General features: G+C 44.0%; 1 protein-coding gene across 1 annotated transcript; it reads left to right on the top strand.

Moving 5' to 3' along the window:
- Positions 1-6991: 6991 nt before the first annotated feature.
- Positions 6992-13937, top strand: LOC146198843 (sulfotransferase ssu-1-like). The gene is made up of 3 exons (XM_084594329.1): positions 6992-7225; positions 9757-9947; positions 10170-13937. The coding sequence occupies exons 2-3, from the start codon at positions 9763-9765 to the stop codon at positions 10930-10932; spliced, it is 948 nt and encodes a 315-aa protein (XP_084450455.1). The 5' UTR covers positions 6992-7225; positions 9757-9762; the 3' UTR covers positions 10933-13937.
- Positions 13938-14459: the final 522 nt, after the last annotated feature.

The following is a 14459-nucleotide window of genomic DNA, read 5'->3' as shown; positions in this document are numbered from 1 at the left end:
CGGGACGACGCGACGGGCTTGCACGATAAAGTCCGAGCTAAGTCCAGACTTAAATGGTGTCTTTAGAAAGACCAAGCTTATTTAAGACGGCTCGTGTTCCGAACGTCGAACGCTTCGGGTTCATGTTCACCAGAGTGGCTTCCCAGAACGACCTCAGCAACCACTTGGGGCATTTTTCCTCGTAACACAATCTTAAGCCGCAAAAAGCAATGGCACGGATTTTACACAACGCAAAATTGACGGAATGTGTACATCTTACAGCAGGGACAGTGCCAGCGCATCCCTGTATTTCCCTAATTTCTCTACTTATACACCTGGCGTCCTTGTGTCTTAACCAAGACAGCACTAGAGTAGTAATCATACAAGCGACTTATTCAAGTCAGGACTGAAGCCTAGTCTTGACTCCAGTCTTAAGCGGCCATGCTAGTGGCCTATTCTTTAGACTCCAGTTAGGTCTGGACTTAGCTAAGACAGTCTTAAGATTGTTTTGTGCAAGCGGGCCCTGGAGCCCAACCAGCCCATATTTCTTCCGTGGTTACATCATTTCAAACTCAACCTTAAAACTTCGCCAACGAACGTAGTCATGAGCGAAAGCATCCAAATCTTGACTGTCTATCCACATTCAAAGAAATTCCTACGTAATTGTAGAGGTGGCCAAGCTGGTTTTCAATTTAATTTTCGAATTGGGTGAAGTCAGTTTTGGGGATAGGCCACCCAGATATAAAGAGTGGGCAAATTCCATTTAAGGGGTCTGTCAGGTCAGGGCCGTACGTGGGTCAACTCAATTCTCGAACAAAGCAAAGTCATTTTAGAAGTGGGCGACCTAGCCAAGTCAATTTTCGGAGCAGGTCAAGGTTGTGTCGAGGATGCCCTACCCAAAGTTTGGTCATGGCCCAAGATAGTTCTTACCGAACGCAACTAGACTTATCAACGCTTAAATTCGGTCAAAGTCGTTCCGAGGTCGTTCCAAGGTCCAATAAATTGTGAGCTATGCTATGTCCTTGACATTCTCATTGACATACACTGCCATTCATATCCTGCACGATCATTACCAAAATATGCATTGATTGCTCATTGTCATGCTATATATGCAGGTTCCGTAGTCCAGCTTAGACTTCATTTTCTCCGCGGAGGGTGGTTTGGTTTCTGGTGTCAACGTCCCAAAGTGACTCAGCCTCTGAGAGATGACGTAGTTGAGGGGTCCAGAAATTTGGACCACCTGGGATTCTTCACCGTGCACTGACATCGCACAGCACACAAGCGTCTTGCTTTTTGCCTCTATATAAAATCGGGCGCCGCGGCCGGGATTCGTTCCCGCATCCTTGGGCACAGTGGTCACGTGCCCTAACCACTTCACCACTGCGGCGGGCTCTTCGCGGCAGATGTCGAAACCACTGGATTTAGGCTAGAAGGGCTTTCACACTTCAACTTCGCAGTATTTTATTTGTAAATCCTGCACATTCCACTCCGTCAAGCTAGTCGATTTCTAAAAGCTTATCAGTGGCCTTTTCAAGTGACAGGGCCATGTAGGTGGTTGTGGCCGCATGACCAACACCGCTTCTCAAGTTCTCAAGCGGCTAAGTTCAGACAAAGCAGTTCGCGTTAATATTGTGCGCCGGGCGAGTGCGTAGTAGCGCTACAGTAATTCTGGACGGCCTCGTGACAAACCTTGTGCGCCGGGCGAGTGCGTAGTAGTGCTACAGTAACTCTGGGCGGCCTCGTGACAAACCTGAAAACAAAAAGCGTTCGATTTGCTGCGCACTGCTCATTAACATCGCCGAAAAAATAGGCATAGAAATAGGTATAAATAGCACACGAACAGTGTAGAAGAATCAGAGCATTCATACCACCCCGATCAATTACTTCATAAGTGCTTGAATTTGCCGCTACAGCTATCCCAACTTGTGCTTTTCGCCGACTCAAAATCGGACCGTGACTATACAAAGGCACGGCCTGCGCACAGTTAGCCAATCTGCCGGAAAAACGTTGCCTCGGCAGACGCTATAAACACTGATAATGGCAGCTAATGCGGAAGATCTTTCACCAGCACTCGACTGAGGGTTCATATCAGTGAAGGCGACAATGAAACCCCGTGATACGACAGTGAACTAGGGCAACAGTTTATCACGGCATGAAGTGGCGAAGGAGCCAGGGTCGGCTTTAATGTCGACACATGCTTTCTTGGACGCAGTGCGGTGCAGTTCCTAGAAGAGTGCACAATTCTCGTTGTTGCTATCGCCGGCATAGTGCTGCTTGCAGACAATTCGTATAACGTTGCGCAAAGCCATGAAAAGCTTCACACAGAGCGTGCACAGTCTAGAGTCCTCTGAGGCTATCGTGTACACAAGTTGATATGCTTTCCAGAGAGCGAGGGGCTTTGCAAGGGTCGCAGTACTGTGTGCGTTCGTTTCCTCGAACGGCACAGCCTTCGTGAGGGCACTCGTCTGTAGTGTGTTGCAGCCACTTTCTGTAACGCGAGATCGTTGGAGCCACTATGGTGGAGAAAAAATAGCCCGGCGGCGTCGGCATCGAATGTTTAATCCCTAGCGGCCTGAAAACAATCACGAGCACGTGACTGCGCCTATGACAGCTGGTAGGGGAGTGTCCCCTTCACTGACCACGGCTGTAACGGTTCCATTGACTTCAAAACTTTTATGTAAAAAAAAAAAAAACACTTCGACGGCTACAGGACCGCTCATGTAGTACAGGTCACCTAGAAGGACATCGCCGCTACACACTTGATCAGAAACGAGCGCCAATATTTATGCCATTTCATTACATCTGCAATGCAGCATAGTGCATAGGGCATAATGCAGCATAGTGCGGAAAGGTAACTCATAAGCCAATTCGCCGCGTGAATCTAATTGATCATCCACCAATTTCTTTTTCTGGTTTTATTGGTTCGCGCTGTTATGAGGCGCTAAATATATGAACATTTTTGGGAGCAAAAGCTATTTACCAGCCCCATTCATTGAAAGGACCATCAGCATGCTACCACTCTTAAGGTACCAATACTCCGCTGTCCGTCGTCAGTATACGAAGAGAGCGGGTGCATGTGAACAGAGGGAGAGATATGTGCCCCATCCAGACGTGCATGAGAGTGCAGTAACGGCGAGTGTCTAAAGTCATCGTCTAGCGTTCGCGCCAAGAACACCCCCTACGTAAATGCTTGTGCGTTCCTAGCATTCACGTATCAGTGCACACCAGCGGTGCCGACTATACACATCGGCTTAGTCTTCGGAGGGGGGGAGTCTCATGCAGCCGCAACGGTCAGTCGACATGTGGTACCTTTTGAAAGAACGTGTGCGTTTTTGGAGTAAGTCTAGATTCCGTCCGCAACACGACAGCAACAGTTAGTTCGGTTCAAATTAGCACCGGAGTGGCCACCATGCAGGTTCTTTAGGCAGCAATATGAAGAGGCTTCTGTTGCCTTTGCGTTTGGGTTCGTGTTTTCCCGTCACCACATTTATACAGTCTTAAATGTCTCTACAGTTGTTTTTTATTATTATTATTCCAGTTGCATTAGAGTTCCTATTCCGAAAAAGGTTGGCCTGTGTCACGAAATTCACTCATTGTTGTCATGTGCGTCGTCATGAAAACAGCTTACGACATCAACATCTCGACTAATCAGGGACTTTTAGGACCCAGCTGGCAATGACAGGCGCTATGTGGCAGATGGCAGTTCACAGGCACATGGCAAAGCTTTGATTAGTGGGCGGAGTGTGTGACGTCACGACACCAATTTATTTAGATCATCAACATTTAGGCTAGCCAGGGAATTTCGCTCCTGATTTGGTAAGTGCTAACGCAAGTACATAATTTGGGAGACACTCGTTTCTGCATGAGTTAGATAAGGACCTTCTCTATAGTTACTCCCATTGTCATCCAACTGGCACTGAATCGATTCTCAATTCTTGGCTATTGTAAAGGAGGTGTCGGTCACATTGCGTCGAACTCACCTCGAGCGGCTCGCGAATGACATAGGAGCGTTTTTCTTCCGCGCATATTTCATCGCGGTCATTTTGTGCATTAAAAAAGCCTACAGAGAGAACAACGTATCGTGAAGTGAATTTGCTAGAAAGGAAAGCAATAGCAAAAGTTCTGGTTATAAGGGGAAGTGTATGTAGAGATGTCCTTTGTTATCAATTCTATTTATGTTCTACATCAAGAAGATTGAAAGGAAGTAGAAGCTGAAGGGATTAGGGTATAGTGTATCACGACGACTAAAGAACCATCTGAAGACAAGCATATACCGCGAATATTATGTGCCGATGAAATCGTTGTTCTAGCAGACCTTCTGAGAGTTCTGCAAGACTTGGCAGGCATTTACTGGAAAGAGGCTGAGATTTTAGGACTGAGATTTATGGGTCAAAATGGAGAGCAGTGGCTTATAATGGTAAGCCAAGAAGGACAACCGCCACAAAACATAAGGAACTACTAAAGAATACGTTCAGATATGCATAAATAATCGCGGAGACTACAGGCAAGGTTTGAGGGAGAAAATTATATAGCAAAATAGAAAAAGAAACGCAGCTGTTATGAAGAGTCGGACGCTTAAGAGATATCGCAAATATGCAGTTATTCAGGGGAATCTATAAAACCGCAATGGTACAGGGCTTGATGTTTGCAAACACCGAAGTGTGCCTAGAATCCGCCTTGACTTCTCGCCTTGAAATAAAGTAGAGGGCACCTGGCTGGCTTGACTTCGGGGCACAAGGAAACGCTACTAATAAAGCAGTTCAATAATATATGCGGCAGCCAATCTTCGAAGCACGTGAGGGAAAAAGTACATTGCACTAGGAAGAACAGTTAGGTCAAATGAGTAAAGAGCGATAGGTGGCAAATATATTCTGGGGCTTACACCTATGCAATATCGATACATCGTGGAGAAAAAGGTCTACACGACTACGTGATTAATGCAAAGGCCGAAGGGAGGGAAATGATAGTAAACGAAACTCGAAAGCGAAAGCCCAAAACATCCACTTACAAGCAAAAATTCTTAACAAGCCCTCGTCGAAACTATATGAAGGATAAAAGCGTTAAAAGGGACATGTTGTTGCACTATCCTAAAGGGAATGCTTTATTTTCGATCCTTGGGCAGAGTGCTTAAAGGCAAAGTCTTACCGGCAAACATTTAAAGCTGTAAATGCGCTTTTTTATAAGCAAACTTCGGTCATATTCTGCCTCACGTATGCATGTCCTTCCCTGTGTGGCATCAGTTTGTGTAGATCAGAAAGGAATCCTTTTGGAGCCTATTGCGCATATATCCTAACTCTCGCTCAGCTTCATTTTCGGCACAAGATTCCACGATGCTACGGGAAGATGTTTGCCTTAGTGTGCCAAATGGCTGTTTGATTAATTTATCGACAGAAGAGTCAGCGATCGGCATTCTAACGAGGGTAAATACCGATGCCGCCTTTACCCAGTCGATGCGCTTGCGCTGACAATAAAGATCATTGCTTATCAGTCCTGCCTTCAATTGCTCGAATGATGTGTGTGGTGTTTTCAAGCGTGATCGATTACCGCAACCGCACCACAAGATGTGGAAGATTATTTAGGCGTTTACCGTGCTATTGATTAGGGTTATTGACGAAGGAAAACTAAACTCCACGTGTGCCAGTTAGGATATCGTTTGTCCGGATTTGTCACCAATAATTACGGCTTCCGTTGAAAGGTTGTGAGGTTCGGGGTAGAGTCTGCTTTCTAGACTGAGCGTTCCTAGGTGTTCGTCGTAGTTTGGAGAGTGGAGTGCGGCGTTCACTCGGTTTTATTAATGTTCAAACTGAACCGTTCTCCGCGTAGTTTTCATTAAGCGACTGTTTCCAGAATTAGGGATGAAACGATGTTTTGGAGAAAGCGAAGGCGATGACTACACCCTGGAGAACAGGGCTACCGCCCCGTTCTGGATTCCGCTGTTTGTGAATCCTCGACATGCTTGCGCTTAGTCGGATACAATCGTTAGCGATCGCCCGGTAGCATGACTGAGGGCGAGGGTGACAGCTACTGTGTCTGAAATATGGGTTACAGCTCTGTAGACATGAGCATGGTCAATGGTCAAGAACCAGAAACCACAAAGGTAGACGCTTGGTCATGTTGGTTATACGTTGTCGGTGCAGCGCATAAAACGAGGACGAGGGGAGACACAGACACAGCGCTGTCTCATCTCGTCTTCATCGTATGCGTAGCACCGATAATAACAAAAACTACCGCCGCTGCCTTCTAGTTTCCCGGGTAGACTAAGTTCACCTCCGAGTCGTGTTCAAGGCGCTTTCGCAGATTCGAATACGCCGCTCTAGGTAGACGCTTTCCCACGTAAGCTTGCTCATGTATACATTTGTAGATTAGAGCCATCTTGATTATGGCCTGGAATAATGCTGGAAGGATGTTCTCTCAGACAATAGTTTTCAGTCCGCAAGTGATTCAATTTTTTCTTAATGCGGCATCTTACGGCCGTCGTTGAATAGCGTTATCGCGAGTTATTGGTTCGCCTACAATATATCACTGCAAATACAAGCTCGCAATATCGCTTGTTTGTTCTACTTCAAGGAACAGACAATAAGAACAGTCGCTCTTCACAGGTGTTCGGTACAGAACGGTATAGAAAAACAGTGCATAAACGACTGAAAACCTGAGGAACAGTCTTTTTTTTTTTTTCAGAATAACAAGCTTCGCCTTTTGAATTGGTGTCCTGTATTGCCCCTTAAATGATTCTTCATCCGTTTACGTGACAGCAATTACTGCATTCCCTTTTTGTCAGTTCTATTTGTTTTATTGCACCAACTCAAAATCTAATCGTAAGGGCCATCCATAAATCCCTGGGCCTCGTGCATCAGTGGCTGCTGCTGCTAGCAGTAGCGCCGCTGATTCTGATTATCAGGTAGACAATAGAGCCATCGCAGCTCTCATTGCAGCGAGATATGGAGCTGAAATCAGCGATGAAACGTCCCTTTTACGACTTTCACTTCAGCCACGGCCCCACAAGGGATGACACCGTGTGCGTGCGCAGCGAACGTCCGTCACGCCAGTCTTGACGATAGCCGGAAAAAGCATCGCCGATATACTCCGAAAGCGCGTGTTATCGCAGAGCTCAGGCGGCTGCGAAAATATATGGCGTTCCTTTTGTTGAGGGTGATAGGAGAGCAAGTGCTCAGAGGGCTAAAAGACTTGCCTCTAATCAGACGCTCAGTGGGTGATGTTCAGCTGAGGCCGGAGACACCCGAACGACGTGAGTAGACTTTTAACCTTTTCATTCTCGAAAAAAATTCTCCAATTCAGCTTTTTACAGCCAAACCTAATTGCAACTTTCCGCATGAGTACTTGACTGCTGATTACACGAAGCTTTTGTTTTTTTACATAGAACAGTCGCTCTGTGATGCTGAGAATAAAAGACGAGGTATTAATGTAAGCAAATTTTAAAAAGTTGACTTGAACCGAATCAGTTGACGATAGAGAGCGCCAGTTCACTGTCTGGCCAATCTTGTCGCCAGAGGGCAAGACCACGCTGCCCTTACAGCGGGAAAACTGGTGTTTACAATATTAGGACGCCTTTGATTCATCTGAGCAGAGCTTTTATTTTCTTACGTTGTTTATTTTCTTCGCTTTGTTGGGATAACACGAGACCTTCTAGTTCCTTTCATTTTGTATTTGTTTATCTATTTATTTATCGGTGTGCCTTGAGAAATACATGAAATAAAAATAAAATATTACACCTCTCTTCTTAGCCAGAGTAAAAAGCATGAAGACCAAAAGAAATATAAAGCACATTTATAAGACTGGAGAGAAAAGCATCATTTTATGGAATACCCATGACTTTCCTTGACAGCCTATTCATTCAATAATGGCTCTAGGAAAGAAAACAATCCTGAACGATTTAGTTTTCGCAGCATTTTCATAGACCTTACAATTATGGTCAGCTCGGTTAGAATGCTTTTCGTTCTCAGCATGAACATTGAATAATAAACAGCATGAAAAAGCTTGAAGCGTAATTTCTTTTGGCTGCCCAGCTGGCTGCGTCTTTCGTAAGCGATGCGCTGTACTGAAACCCACGTGTGTCAGAAAAAACGAAAGGCAATGTTTTGCACACCCTCCAACTTATCTTTGTCTCGAGCACTTCGCGGATCCCAAACCATGCACACGTATTTAAGAGTTGACCTGAGATAAGTCTTCTATGAAATGCCCTGGCATGACATTCGAAAAGTGCTCGCATTTCGGTGAAGGAAATCTAAGGTTTCACATGGCTTTAGCAGGGACATAACTGATATGAGGCCGCCAGTTCAAATCAGGAGCAAAACACATACCTAATATTTATATTTGAATACTAGTTTCAACTATATATTGTCAATAATGCATCAGTACACGTCCGAGTTTTTATTTCTTTTAAAGCTCATATGAACTGTTTCAGGAAAATTCAAATTCATATTTAATTTAATACGCCACTTTGAGATTCTGTTCAGATCTTCCTGATAGGTTCCCACGAGCGATCGCAAATTACTACTCTAGCAAGCATACTGCCTTGAACATTCCCATGGTAACGACGATCGTTTCGTTAGTTTTGAAAATAAATGCTTGTACTGGGTGATGCGGTTACAGTTGTAGTGAAGTGATAACTACATGGTACAGCAGCAAGAAAATAATAAAAACAAATTTTTTTTATTAGTTGTTCGAAAGTACTAACTGATTGTATCAAGAATACAGGATTTATTAGGCTGTTTGTGCTGACAGAACTCCATCACCTCTCATGTGTGTTATTTAGATGAGTAAGATCTAGAGAATTAAATATGTGTTATATAGAGGAATAAGCGAGTGTTTTAGTTCCTCAGATATTCGGACACGGCGACGACGTAAGAGCAACGCATTGTTTACGTTTTCATGCTAAGTTGATAAACTCCATAAGTTATGGTTGCACGAGAGATGGGGCTTTTTCTAAAGTAATAAAAGTTATTGAGTAAAGTAAACCTTTCTCGGTTGAGGTTCGAACTCAGGCTGTCTGTAGGCCAGGTGGGCACGCAAGTATAGTTCTCAAAAAAAAAATTCTTTTTTTCTTTACTGCATGGAAAAACTTATGAAAAGGAGAAACCCAGACAGCTCATATCTTAAATCATTCGGCTGCATGATTGCGAACCCCCAATACCCCAACAATTCCTCGCCATCACAAACGGGAATATTCTTCGAGGCGCACACAACCATACAGATATGGTTAAAACCATGCTTCTTAGAGGCACCTAGTGAACGCATTGTGCTGCGTATGACTTACTGAGCTGTTTTTTGGATGTGTATTGATGTCACAGTAATAATATTGGTAAAAATGTTTATATATAAACAAAATTTATTTTAAAATTCCCGGAATGAAAAAGCCGTGTTGAAGGCGCTATCGCGTCCACTCTTAAGGCAAAGCTTCAGCGTTCTCCTAATTTTTTTTTCTTCTGCTGCATTTACTTTAATAAGCGAATGATAAGCTGGGTTTAATACGCAAATGATGTGCAGTTCAGTTGCACTATGCAGCTTTCTGCAAGCCTTCGTCGCATCTGTTTGTACCCAGCATATACCCTTGCGGAGAAGTGACCTAGATCATGAACCTGAAACGAACTACCCTGGCGTGAATGTTAAAAAAAAAAAAAAAAAAAAAACGTTTTCATGACATGAAGCGTTATTCTTGCTGCGAGCCAAACTTTATTATTTATAACTCATTTCACGCATAAAATCACGTGCTGATGAGGTAGCATTGAGAACAATTCCTCGTCTGTTTTCTCTTTCCAGTAATTAATGGCTCCGAGACGATTTCCTGCCTACCAGGTGATTGACGGCCTCAAGTATGCAAAGACGTACTTGCCAGAAAACGTACGAAGCACCCGTGCCTACATGCCTCAGGATGACGACCTCGTCCTGGTGTCCTACCTCAAATGCGGGAACAACTGGCTGGAGCAGATCATCCAGTTGATCCTTCACAGGTAGACACAATGCTTACAACGCGCAACTACATAGTCTCTTATGTAACCTATAACTGAGGACAAGGGACCAAGCGCTTTGCAAATAAGCATCAATGCTAAAGGCATTATTATAACAAACGAGTGAATCCTTCACGCAGTGACAAATTTCTTTTTCCATGAGTACTTCCTATCAAACCCCAACTGCTACAGAGTAGGAAAAGAGACTTTTTCTTTTCTTTTCAGAGGAGAGAGCGCCGACAACTACGCCGAGTTCCACCGATGGTGTCCATACCCGGAGCTGACGGGCATGCGTTATCTTAACGAGATGCAGCCGCCGAGGTTTCTTAAAACGCACTTCACCTACGAGCAACAGCTTAGGAACCCCAAGGCCAAGTTTATTTACCTGACACGGAACCCGCTGGATGTCTGCGTCTCCTTCTATTACTACGTGCGAAATGGTCCTATTTACGAATTCCAGGACGGAACTTTCGACGAATTCGTTGAGGCTTTCGTCAGCGCTGAGGTAGAGCGTGGGGACTACTTCGACCACCTACTGTCATGGTACCCGCACCGCCACGAAGAGAATGTGTTTTTCGTTACCTACGAACAGCTGAAGCAAGATTTCAGGACCACAGTCCTGTCTATGGCGGGATTCATGGGAGAAAAGTACCGCCGAATGCTGGAGGACGACGAAAACGTGTACCGCAATGTCTTTGAGAAGAGCAGCGTGCCTTACATGTCCAAAGTCTGCTACATTGACGAAACCGTGCTGAACAGGTTAACCGACAAAGACAGGCCTTTCCTTGACGCTGCTCATCGTTTCACCAAGACTAACCCCGGAAATTTGAAGGGCACAGGGATAGTGAGAAAAGGTGTAGTCGGAGACTGGAAGTCACATTTCACGCAATGCCATCTGGATATGTTTCGCGAGTGGGTTGCACGGAAGCAGGCGGCTGATGCGATCCGGGAGATCTGGGGTGATATGGACCTTGGTGGGATCGCTTAAATTCACACTCCGGTCGTTCCAAGTACAGCTTCTCACTAATCAGAGCAACTTGTACATATATTCTCATCTGTGGTGTCCAGCTGGAAAGCATGCATGGAAGCTTCGTTATTTCTATGTTGCGTAGCTTTTTATGACTTTTTGTAACCTGATTTAATTAACGATCTTTTCAAGCAGCTCGAGTTCTAGATTTTACTATTTGGACCATCCGAACCTTCTAACGGGAAGGCGTAAAAAAGCATTTAAAACGAAAAATCGAAATTACTTTATGAGCATCATCAAGAAGGCTACAATTACCTTAATTCACTTGTGGCCAGAGCAACTCTTTGTTTACTTAGCTCTTTGACGGTTGATGTTTTCTTGTTTGAAAGAGAGCCTCGATGGTCTACCTTCGTTACATAGTTAAATCTTCCTGTCCCCGCTGTGAAGAGGAAGGTGGCGAGCGGCCGCAGCTCACCCTCCAGCACATGGAGCAAAATTCATACGTTGACTGTGGAAGCTAAGCCAGCCTGTTTGAAAGTCTTCGCCGGGCTGTACACTTAGCACAACCACACTGCAAAATTAATAAATTCGAGAGAAATATAAAAATGAACCAGCCCTTTTTTACTCATATTGAAGGAGCGCCGTGGCGTCTCACCTGCTTCCACGATGTTGCGGGTATATCGGGCTCAAAACCAATAGTGTTTTCACGTAGCATTCGAAAATAATCTGTCGTACGTTGATTCTCATTCAGTACTTGTAAGTAGTCCGAATCGATACAGCCATCAAGCTGTCATCGCCAAAAAAATAGACTGCGCGCGTGCCCATAAAGGAACTGCCATATTATGCTTCCTATGTTAAGTGAGTTCTCTCTTTATTTTGCTTTAGCACATTACCAACTTCAATTCGGTTTCGTTCTCCTCCTCAAAGATACATCTGGAGCCGTCTCTTTAGGATCCCATTATTATCTTTCCATTTCGGATTAATTTCGCCCTCTGCAACTGATCCCTGTCGCTCGGTGACGTAGTCGCAGCTTTCAAGCGACCGAGGGCAGCGGCCGGACTATTGGCTCATGGGCGCCGGACCCTATCATTTGCTGCGTGTCACGGCGAAATGTGAGCCGCGAAATGAGACAAGACTGTACCCAAAGTCGGTCTCCGCTAACTTGCGTTCCTGGCGTTTGTAGGCTTGCTTCTTTCCTCTGATATGCTGGCGTCGTGATTACGTCGTGACAAACGAAATGAAAAAAGGAAACGGAGCACTTGTAGAATGATTGACTCGATTATTCAATTTCCACAGCTCGCTGCGCTATGCTTAACTCAATTTTGGGCCTTTTCATTGGCCTCTACGAGAAGAAGCATCGTTTTATCTGGTTTCGATTTGATTAGGCTGAAGTTTAGACATGGGCTTATAGCGATAAAATTTTCGAGAGTATGGAGCCGAAGACGGTGTCAGCTACAAGAGGGAACCAGTGACGCAGTATCTGCCGTCAAAGGCAAAAGGTCAAGTGATAGTACACCATAGTTGGCACCACGGGTACGCTATATAGCCAGACTCTGACTTTGGCTATTTCAAAGACAAGCGGCTTGTCAGGCTAACCTTTGCTGAAAAATGGCATAGTGAAGCTTTCGCTTCAATAACTAGATGGCACATTGGCCTAAAAGCACTGGCCAGCGAAGTTATCTCTTTGCCTCGACATCGGTTCAAAACCCATTGACATCGAGGCATTTCAAACGGTTGCTCAGGGGACAATATTCAAGCGTCCAAAGACGTTAGTGTAGTCCATGTAACAAGGATAGGCGACTCTATGATGTTTTTGTTACTAAATACAGGTGCGGTGACAAAAAAATATTGAAACAGCGGAGTGTGAAACCACCCCGCTTTTGTAATCACGTTTCATCACTCCTCTTCATGGTTCAGCTAAACTGCCTACGTGGATTACCTTAGAAAGCATAAAAGAGAGCTTCAGTCGAAGTGGTCAGATGTCAACTTTTTTCAAATCTTAAATTTATTACCACTCATCAACGCAAACATGGCTAAGTTAGTATACCAGAAAGGCTAGAAAGAAATAAAATTACTCAGTATTACGAACCATTTAGACGGGCGTTTAAAATTATTCAATACAGATTTGCCTTCAAAAAAAAAAAATATGAAAGATATAATTCAGTGCATTCTCTTCAGGTTGATTGTGAGGTAGGGTTCACATTAGTAAGGTATCAAAGTGCAACGAAACGGTGGTTTATTAAGTAACATTATTCATTACTTCGTTCTTTTTGCCTTTAAGGCACATGATATTATAGTGAAGTCGAAGCTTGTGAAAATCAAAGGTGAGCCAAGTGCTTGAAATTTCATACGCGTCAATCGTGGTTTACGGTACTGAACGCTTTAAGTCACCGTTCCCCAGCTACATATAAATTGATGCCGTATAAATGAAATCAACACCCAGTTTAGACATTTTATGACGTAAAGAACGTTTATGCAATGCCTGTGACCACACAGCGCTTGAAGGCAATTTTAGCGATGTGCACGGCGGCAAAGCAAGCTTAGGCTACTCTCAAACCCTTTTCCTTTCTATACTTGAAACCAAAACTCGGATACAGAGCGTTTTTATAATTACCTCCAGTGCTGAATGCTTTTAATGTCTAATATGTCACCGCTTAAAATTAAGAACTGAAAGGTTCATAAATATTGCATTTTTATTTCACTCAAGCATGCAGCTAAAATGTCCGCTTTACCGTACAATACCCCTGAAGAGACTGCTTCGACGTATGTTTCATGAATAATTTGAAAAATTTCAGTGTATTAATTTTTTCTTCAGAAGCAAGCATGTTATCGAACAAAAATGTCACTTTCATTGTCCTTAGGTTCAAGAATTACAAAAATATTGTTAGAATATGAACACTTATTCACATATCCAACGTATTGACAAAATATACTCCTGGCGTGCAACTGAAAGAAAATTGCGCTGCCGTTACAAAGCGGATTTTTACATATGACATGAACGAATGCGCAACTACAGCTGATGGTAACTCCACCAAAGTATTGTTTCCAGTAAAACTCGATTTTATCGTTGCTTTCTAGGACTGTCTTTTATTAGAAAGAAGCCTGTATTTACAAAATTCTTTTTATTGGACAGAAATGCGTTAAGGTAGTATCGAAAAGAAGGGATTGCCACCATTTTGAAGTGGGCGACCGTGTAGGGTATAGCCTCCGGTTAGATTGCAAGAAAAAAACAGCATGCCACGCGTGGCACATGTACTTGTTTTAGTCCTATGTACTTAATAGAATACCTCCTTTCAGTGAGAGAGGTCTGTGTAGATACAAAGCTGCACCCGATTGATGCAGGTCTACGTTAATTCCTCCAGTGTCTCTAAGAAAATATAGGCGGGCTCTTTTCACTCACTCCGGGATTATTTCGTTTTACTAGTAACCACCGCTTGAGACTTCAGGATTAACACGGTTTCAGCAGTTTGTGTACTTAAAAGCGCCCTAAAAATTCAAAAAGCAAATAAAGCCCAGGCAAATATTTAAAGAAAGGCCGCCCGTGGAGC

This window comes from Amblyomma maculatum, chromosome 2 (genome assembly GCF_055883805.1).
Source record: "Amblyomma maculatum isolate TAMU_Amacu chromosome 2, ASM5588380v1, whole genome shotgun sequence".
Lineage (NCBI taxonomy): Eukaryota > Metazoa > Arthropoda > Arachnida > Ixodida > Ixodidae > Amblyomma > Amblyomma maculatum.
The sequence above is the reverse complement of the archived record's forward strand: the minus strand, read 5'-3'. Positions and strand labels throughout refer to the sequence as shown.

Bases quoted from the DNA above. Each gene is read 5' to 3' on its own strand.
- LOC146198843 (XM_084594329.1), top strand. From the start codon at position 9,763: ATGGCTCCGAGACGATTTCCTGCCTACCAGGTGATTGACGGCCTCAAG. The intron at 9,948-10,169 runs GTAGACACAATG...TTTTCTTTTCAG, and splicing joins ATCCAGTTGATCCTTCACAG to AGGAGAGAGCGCCGACAACT.